At 41.5% G+C, this 9484-nt stretch overlaps 1 protein-coding gene across 1 annotated transcript; it reads right to left on the bottom strand.

Annotated features, from left to right (window-relative positions):
* Positions 1-348: 348 nt before the first annotated feature.
* Positions 349-2445, bottom strand: fam110c (family with sequence similarity 110 member C). Its single transcript, XM_083688327.1, has one exon. It carries the CDS (start codon positions 2226-2228, stop codon positions 1140-1142), a length of 1089 nt encoding a protein of 362 aa, XP_083544453.1. The 5' UTR covers positions 2229-2445; the 3' UTR covers positions 349-1139.
* Between the last annotated feature and the right edge of the window lie 7039 nt (positions 2446-9484).

Here is a 9484-nt window from a genome sequence, read left to right as displayed (position 1 = left end):
GTGTGTGTGTGTGTGCGTGCTCGTTCGTGTGCATGTGTGTGCGTATGTGTTGCCAGTTGCCTATGTTCTCTCCCTCACTTTCGTTCCTCTCATGTTACTGCCTGTGAGCTGTAATTAGAGGCAGCAGAGAGGAAAGCAGGGAAAAATAGAGACAGGGAAAGCAGGAGAGAGAGAAAACAAGAATGTGAGAATTGAAAAAGAAAGAGGGTTTCAGTATCAGTCAATCCATGACCTTTAACCCACCAACAAGCTCAAATTGTCTAGGTACATTCCGTTCTCAGGTCGCCCTCGAATTGAATGACAAGAGAAACCTCAGAAGCCTCAGCTAATGATTGACCTACCTAGCTATGACCATTTTTTTTAATAGTTATTAATGTACAAATCATTTATACAGTGTTTAATTATTCTACAGTAGAACCACTAAAACAATGACTATGATGTGCAATGGCATCCTTCCAATTACATTGCCCTTGAGATTACAATGCAGAAGAGGTTAATGGTCTAATTAATATAACACACATTTTAAAGGATGAATACAACACATGTAATGAAACAATAGCTATGTATATACAATGGAAGACATAAGACTTCAATTATTGATACATTTTCTCAGTTAACTAATTGGACTTGTAACATTTGCACACACAACATATCTGCCTTACATGACGCACGCACGCACGTTCACACTCACACAGACACACACGCACACACCTACAGTATTACCTGTTGTGCAATAGCTAAGCAAACAAAGTGATAGGGTCTGTGCTCGGTTTTCACCAAGGCCATGGCCAGGAATGATCTCTGGTATTCAGTCTGTCACTTTCATATGGACAACTTGGGCAGTGGTCATTGGAGGAATGCAGTCAGTTGCTTGGCAGGAACAATACTTATTATACTCACATAATCTTTGTCAATTAATTAAAAGTAGCTTATAATGGAATGCAGTATATCAACTAAAAGTAACGTGAAGTATAGGGCTTTTGGTGAAGTAGGCTTATACATAATATTTTGTAAACACATTCTAGTTGATGGATTTATAATGAATCTTATAAAATATGATATAAAACGTGCAGGCTCATATAGACCTATAGTAACAGCGTACATTGACATACAAACAGGAATGTCAGTTCAGGCCTATCCTACTCAAGATCTCGTAATTTCTTTCCAGAATCTTTAGCATTTTTGCAACTATACAACCATTTGATAATCCTTGCATTTCGCTCAATGACTGATGTACCCTGGTGAATTTTTTCTTGCAGTTCCTCTTCCTGCAATCCGTGAATGTCATCACTATTCTGTGAGAACCCACCATCTGACGTCGAAACGCTGATGCTTCGGATTTTTATGGCAAATTCGTCCGAGCGCGCGGAAAAGTTCTCCTTGCCCAAAGACTCGATGACTTCTCCATCCAGTCCGCAGTATTTGAAGAACGCGTCAAAGTCGGCAAAGTTTTTGGAATACCTTGAGCTGATGTCGGAGTGAGAGCGGCCGACCCCTTTGCCACACCTCCTCTGAACTTCTGCGACTCTTTTGTGCAATGCGGGTCTCCTCATAATACCTGCGGCCAACCTTGGCCTGTGTGCGGCCACCTTTGTGTCCCCACTTTCTTGTTCCGTGGGTTCATCATTCTGGGTATATTGTGTTACAGTCTCCTTGACCTGTGAATGTTCCTTTTTTGAATCACATTCTTTGGCGGCTCCTTCGGGTGTCGTCAATTTGGCACCATTTTCCCCCGACTCACATTCCTTACCTGACGCCTCAGCTAATGAACTTTCCCTATCCAAAGAGGTCAGCAACAGCCTGCGTCCCAGATTCCGCTTATTTTTCTCCCTCATCGACCCTTTAATAAGTTCACATTTCTGTCGGTACAGTAACAGGGAGTCGGGTCGTTTTTTGGAGCTAGTTCGACGCACCACATTGTCCTCTGGTTCCGAGAGCCCACCTTGCGCGCCGGTCGTACCCACGGGCGAATTCCTGCCACTGACAATGTTACCACTTCGGTTAGATGACCCGTTACTACTAACGGAGGCAGAACCAAAGCTAATAACCGATTCCTGCGTGGAGTTGATCACCTGCTGGCTTTTGACATACTTTGGTTTGGTCGCGGCTAACCTCTCCACGGCACTCATGCGTCCCGTCGTCTCGCTCTCCAGTTCCATTTGTTTACGAAGGTATTCGGGACCTTTTTCAAGAATCTTAGTAGCGTCTACATCGGTGGTAGTCTCCATTTTGGTTTAATATATGTTCTCAACACTAAGCTAGCATCCAAATCTGTTTAAAATAGTGGGGTCCCGCGTTGCCAATCCTTTTACGCCCAATTTACCCAAAAGTCCAGAAACCCACAATGCGAAAAAGGCAAAACTTTAAGGCATAAACAAGTTCGTGTCCAAGCACGCAGTACAGCGGGAGCGTTCACCTTTCTGCTCAAACACACATCACACTACCCCACCCATCTCTCGTAAGACCAGGTTGAGCCAAACACAGTGCTGTTCAAAGTACACCTGATGACATCACGTACTGAAAGTTGACACTCCAGCTGTCTCGCTTGTAGTACTTTTCCTTGACGTTGATGTTTGTAGTAGCCTAAGCCCAATTTGTTCACCTGCAATAAAGTAACCAAATCCAGAGTTCAATTAATGTTGTTGCATTTTGTCCAACAGGTTCCTCCTATTCACACAGATCTCATCTCCTTCTAATTGAAAACATGGATTCAATAACCACAAACACGTGTACAGTATCTTAGTCAAGCTGACAAGAGGCTGTCAGGCTTACTAGACAGTTAAAACAGTAGATGGCAGCAGGCACATGGTTAGTATAAAAATCATTAGGGTATCTTGTTCTACTGAAGTGCCTAATGGGGACCAGACTTTCATGTTTGTATCCTGATATCACTTTTGAGCAGAATAGAATGATGTATTTTTCCTAGGGGGAACTTCAGATATATATATTATTATTATTATTATTAATAATAATATTAATAATAATAATATAATAATCATAATAATACATTTGATTTGTTAGATGCCTTTCAAGGCATTCATGGTCACCTTAAATGTAAAGATATGGCAATGTGTTGGACAGTAAAATACAATAAATCCATACTGTAATAACAGCACAATACACAGAACATAACATACAGATACTGTTTACATGGCAACTACAATGTACAACGTTCAATCAGTGTTCATTTACAACTCTTACTACTCTTACTACTCCCATCACAAGCTTGGGTGACACACATTTTCTCAGAATTTCTTCATGTAATAAATTGCGAATAGCGTATTACTTTTGTTATGCATTATGTAGTGTGTTGAAATAGTCTGCAAGAGAAACTCCTTGCTCAGTTTCGGTCCACTGGGAGAAATCAATCAAGATTTCAAAGGTGTTGCTCTATTCCAACCACTCAAGTGAACAGGGGGAAAGCAGTTGATTCAGTTGGTTCAAGTCACCTAAAACACTTTCTGTTGATTCTGTGTCTTGGCTTCCCTCGCACAATTCATTGGGGGATTGCTGATGTTCGCTTGTACTTTATCCTCACTTTCCCCTAGTTCCAAATTAATCATAATCTACTTGAACAGAATTCCCTGAGACCATGTACTTTAGTGGTTGGCAGTGACACTTCCATTTTACAGCAAGGAGCAATGTGAAAAATGATTTATCATAGGGGGAACTCGTTACAGGACTTAAATCTATCACTCTTGTTGTTTCAGAAGTTATCCATGGAATTAGATGGCAGGACTCCATATGACAAACTTGCATGCATGCACGCACACACACGCATGCACACACACACACACACGCACGCACACACACACACACACACACACACATACACTCACACACTCACACACACACACACACACACACACTCACACACTCACACACACATACACTCACACTCACACACTCACACACACATACACTCACACACAGACACACAGGCACACACGCACACATACACACATACACACAGCAGCTTGTTCTGCTGGGTCCCATACAGTAACTAATATACAATAAGCAATGTTATTCCCCCATCTCCTATTCACAACCCATACCTGCCACAGCAACAAATCCTGAATGTACACAAGGATTCCACCAAATAGATTAGTATGGCTTCCAGAGTTTCTGCAGAGTTGGAATTATGACTTTCTTCAAAGTGTTATACCACAGTAATTATTATTTTAAGTGTTAATGACATAATTACAGCTATTCTTCATTTCTAATTGAGTATAATGTCAATTCTGATTACTCACTGTGGTCTAAGTGATGACAGCCAGCTGGGAACTTATGGTTGGACAGATAGACTCCAAATTCTTCTCCCCTTAGTAGGCCTGGGCATATGGCAGCGTGTGTATCACTCAGAAAACCATGGCAAGTAAAAGCAAAATGTATTACTTTATCTCATAGAGAACTATTAATAGAAAACTGTATTACTCTGTTTTTTCATCATAAATACCCTTACTTCTTATATTTCACCTCTGTGTATCCAGGTTAGTCTCACTGAGATAAAATCTATTTTACAAGAGAGACCTTGGCCTCTGTAATGTTATCCCATTACTGAATAAGAGAGGTCTCTCTGACTAATGTCAGATCCCTGAATCAACCTCCAACCACCACTCCACAGGAAACACAAAAGTTACACAGAGATTTGAACCGGCAATTAACAATCAACATATGTATTTTTTTGCAAGCACATAATTCTATTCAGGTTTCACTTTTCCTCACAATTGGCAACACTGCTGAAGTGTCAAATATAATCCCACAGACTTGTGTCTGGAGCAAAGGCAAGAACCGCAAGCACAGCAGAAATTCCAGACCACCTGTGAAAAAAACAACAGTGTTGTCGTAAGCTTACATCGCCCATAATCTTTAGCAATTTAACTATGTGCTCAAAAACGTAACACTTACTGGAAAACCAGAAAAGTGTTAGCAGTGGAGCCAAACGTATTACATACAGTGGAATCAGATACACAGAACATTATATGAGAGAGAGAATGTTCTAGACTCACATGCTCATTCCACAGCATCTTTACCTTGCCAATTCGTAACCTCCACGTCTGATAGTAATCAGACCTCACTAAGATAATGGGATTTATATGCTCTAGACATGCGTGCCCCGAAAACAGATGTGCTGCTGTCAGTTAAAGCGCTAATGTAAGAATCAAGTTTACTCTGTTCCTTATGTGAGTGATAATACTTGGTATGTCATTCTACTGCTCAAAGCATAAGCTATGGTTAATTTCTTTATCTGTGGATGCCAATGCGTCGGATAGCAAAATCATGTCGTGTTTGTTTCAACTCATATTCTTTTGTTTTCTTATTCTAGGCAGGCTCAAGAGACGGGCTACAGTTTCCTTAACGCAATAAGACGAGGTTGGTACTCTGGGTCAACCCATGTATGTTGCCTGAATGAGACAAAAGTTTATATGTGGCTCCCTTGATGAGTTGAGACAACGCCACAGGAGGGCCTTTGGAACACAAAAAAACAGAATGGAAAAGTTGTCATTTGCCATTGGGTTTTATTTTAAATCATCCAATTTGAAAGTAACTGAACCATTATGGCACTGTGGCACATTGTGTTGCACAAGCGCCACTAAAGCACAGTACACAGTACAAGCACCGTTTTCCTAAAAAGCCTTCCAGTTAATCAAGTCGACAAAACCCAGCGGTTAATATCAGAAGAAAAGACCACTGAAAGGACCACATCTTTGTCATTGGATCCTTTTCACTGCATTTGCACACCATAGCAATATATTATTTACACAAAGACATTTTTTTAGGGGATGCAATAAAGAATGTTTGTGTTGGTCTAAGTCTGTATCCTCAATAAATAAATGGAATCGATTAGGAAAATAACCACATGTCTAATGCTCCTATTTTGTCTGGGGAGCCATGCCAACAAACAGAAACAGTTTGCAGAACCAGATCAGATCCTTGGCTCAGATGCTTTTTTAGATGTGAAATCCAGATGTGACAAGAGTCTATTCAAACCTTTTGTACGCCCACCCTTCTATTCTATTCTCTCTCTCTCTCTCTCTCTCTCTCTCTCTCTCTCTCTCTCTCTCTCTCTCTCTCTCTCTCTCTCTCTCTCTCTCTTCCTGTTATGAACTTCATTAGAGGCATACTGGTGAAAGGCACTTGGGTGGGACACTAACTGAGAGATGACACCGAAACTCAACCATAGGACCACCGCCATCAGAATAGGAGCCCACTATAATAGCCATCCTGGCGCCCACTAGATCACACTGTAGAGTGTCTGATTCATGAAATAGAGAGAGATCTGTTTGTGATTATGGGAAAGAGTAAGAGACGGAGAGAGAGGGGGGGGGGGAGAGAAGGAGAGAGAGAGAGGGAGAGGGAGGGAGAGAGAGAGATGGGGGGAGAAGGGATGTAGAATGAAGACAAGAAAAGAGAAAAAGAGGTGGAAAAGAGAGAAAACTGAGCACAGACTCAACCACGTCTCCTCCTGACCTGGAACATCTCCATGTTTGCAATTTTGCAATTAATATCTTGACCTGCTTCTTAGAAGAAAATAATATATATATTCCACACTTCAATAGGCTACTGTGTGCATCATCTCTTAATTGTGGTTTTTAGTGAATCATTCACTTTTTAGTGACTCATTCATGATGATTAACAGCACTCCTTAAGACATGAATGTTTCATTCATGCCCACCCTAGTCATTCATTAAAAGCATCACACAAATTGTAAGACATAATTGCTGCAAGCATCTTAAGCCTGTAGTGCTCATTCTTCTATTATCTCACCCACCTATTGAGTGATTATGCATACAGCACTAATTGCCCGAGCTAAGGTCACCGCCTACTCAACCAGCCACAAGAATCGCTGTTTATGTAACACAAATTGTGACTCATGATACTGTATAATAAAAAAATTAAAAAAAATCCAATCTTATGATGACTGATGGATAGATGATTCACTTACTTAAACAAATGTATTTGTTGTAAGTCGCTTTGGATAAAGCCGTCTGCTAAATGGCATAAATTAAATGAAATGAAATACTGTATGCTCAACTGAATATTTAAAGAGCATGTACAATGAATGGAGACAGTGTTTTGTAATGTAAGGTGTCGTCATCTTCTCAAAGTGTGATTGTTTTTTGTTTGTTTCTTCCGTGCCTAGGGATTTTAATATTTTGTTTAGCATTATAGTATAAACAGAAGAAGCTTGTTCAGTTAAAGGACAATGGAATTATGGTTATTTTTGACTTATTTTGTATGAGAGGACAAATGTGGGATTTCTCTCACTTTAATGAGACTTTCTTTGCTACTTTAGCAAATATCAACTAGAGAGATTAACGGTCACTTTCAAAATGGTTCACATTCATTTTCAGGCAAACAGGGAATCTCATCAATTGTGAGCAGTGAATTACCCTCCATCCCGGATACAGCTACTTCAGTAAGGTAACCATCAGCGTGGGCTTGAACGTGCTGGGGAAGTCTACTGAGTGGTGCCAGCAACAGTAATAGCCTCAGCATGGCTAGCTGGCAGAGACCATAGGAAGATTTATTTTCTTTTTTCTTTTCTTTAACCTTTATTTATTCAGGGAGACACAGTGAGACCGATGTTTTCCCACTTTTGCGAGTGGGCCCTGATTACAATAAAACATGATTACAAAACAACACCTTAAAAAACATGACACAACAAAATACGAAATACGAAATACACACATTAATTAGTCGAAACAAGAGCATGTTTCTGTAAGCTGGTCCCTAACCAAGGACTTAAAACTAGTGTAAGGGACCAAGTGCCGAACTTCCGTCAACCCTGAAGATCATTCCATGTCTGAGGAGCACAGTAGCTAAAAGCAGTTTTCCCAATAGACATTCGTGATTTTAATGAGACATCTTTCACCACTAGGTTGTCATAAAAGCATGTGAGGTAAAATTTGAGTTAACTGCTTTATATACAAATAAAATCCAGTGATAAGCCCTTCTCAAAGTCAAAGAATGCCAACCGACAGACTGATACAAAAGGCAATGGTGCTTGTGGGATGTGTTCAATTTGGGCTCCTTTCAGGGTACAAATATGCCGATCATTGTAATCAATATTACAGGATCTAGATAAAAAGTTTTGCCCTCATTCAGCACCAGCATAAGGTCAATAAGAGATTTTTTGAATAGTCAAAAACTTGCTGAAAGTCAAGAATAGCCTGCTGAACTGACAGGACACAGGAGTAGACAACAGTATCATCAACATAAAGGTGCAATTTACAATTGTACAGGGACAAACCAACATTATTTATGTAAATGGTAAACAGCAGTGGACCTAGAATAGAACCTTGCGGAACACCTTTACTAACATTGAGAAAACTAGACTGAACTCCAGTGACTAAACTACATTGAGTCCTATCCTGCCGGTAATTTTGAAACCAATTACAGGCCGACTAATCCAAGCCGCCCTACACCGTTTGGGAATGGTAATGTACTTCTTCATAGCATCCCTTTCAGGGGCCGACAAGGAATAGAGGTGCCCTCTGGGAGGTGAAGTTCCTGGGAGCAAGTCTATAGAGCAGCCGTAGGGCCGATGAGGAGGCAGAGAGGTAGCTTGGGCTTTATTGAAAACTTCCTTGAGGTCAAGGTAACAGGAGGGAACACTGGAAATATCCGGGAAACCGGGAAATGTCCGATGAAGCCAGAAGATGTGAGGAGACAGGAGACTTAGGAGGTGCTGGAGACTGAAGGGAGTCCAGAGGTCGAGGAGACACTGGAGCAGGAACTGCCGGAAGGCAGGAGATTGAGCATCCCTCTCCTCAACCCGTAACGTCCCCAATGGACCAGTTCATGTGAGGGCTATGCTTAGAAAGCCAAGGATAACCCAGGATAAGAGGATGTAAAGGGGAGTTGAAAAGATGGAAGCTCAGGAATTCAGTGTGGTTATTGGCAATAATTAGTTGAATGGGTTGAGTATGGTCAGTGACTCTGCACAACAGGCGATCATTTAAAGCGTTGGCTTCTAATGGTTTGGGGAACAATGTTAAGTCCAAGTCTTTTGGCTAACCTCCAATGAATAAAACTCTCATCAGCTCCGCAAGCACAGGGTGATTGAGAGTCTGGGACGGAGTAATTACCCGGGCAGGAGTGAGAATTCGAGAGGGATTGGCAGAAGAAATGGTTCGGCTCACCAGTGCTCTCCTCTTCACTAATGAGCCTTGTCTTTTACTGGACACACAAACTTGAAATGAGAACAGTAGATGCATCTGCCCACTCTTCAGGAGTGAGCCTGGCTCTCCCCAACTGCATGTGCTCCTCCGAAGCAGTAGGGGGCACTGGTGAGTCGGTCGCCAGGAAGAGCCATTGGAGAGGACGCCACGAAGAGGAGCAATTGGAAGTGGACTGCCCCCTCAGGACGAGCGGAGTAACAGCAGCCCTGGATCTCTCTCTCTCTCTCTCTCTCCTGGAGACAATTGTCAATCTTTATGGGCAAAGCGAAAAGAGAATCCAGGTCAGGGGGAAGCTCTAG

This window comes from Argentina silus (genome assembly GCF_951799395.1).
Source record: "Argentina silus genome assembly, chromosome: 17".
Lineage (NCBI taxonomy): Eukaryota > Metazoa > Chordata > Actinopteri > Argentiniformes > Argentinidae > Argentina > Argentina silus.
The sequence above is the reverse complement of the archived record's forward strand: the minus strand, read 5'-3'. Positions and strand labels throughout refer to the sequence as shown.

What these genes read in the sequence shown, in the direction of transcription:
- fam110c (XM_083688327.1), bottom strand. Translation starts at nt 2,228, where the DNA reads ATGGAGACTACCACCGATGTAGACGCTACTAAGATTCTTGAAAAAGGT.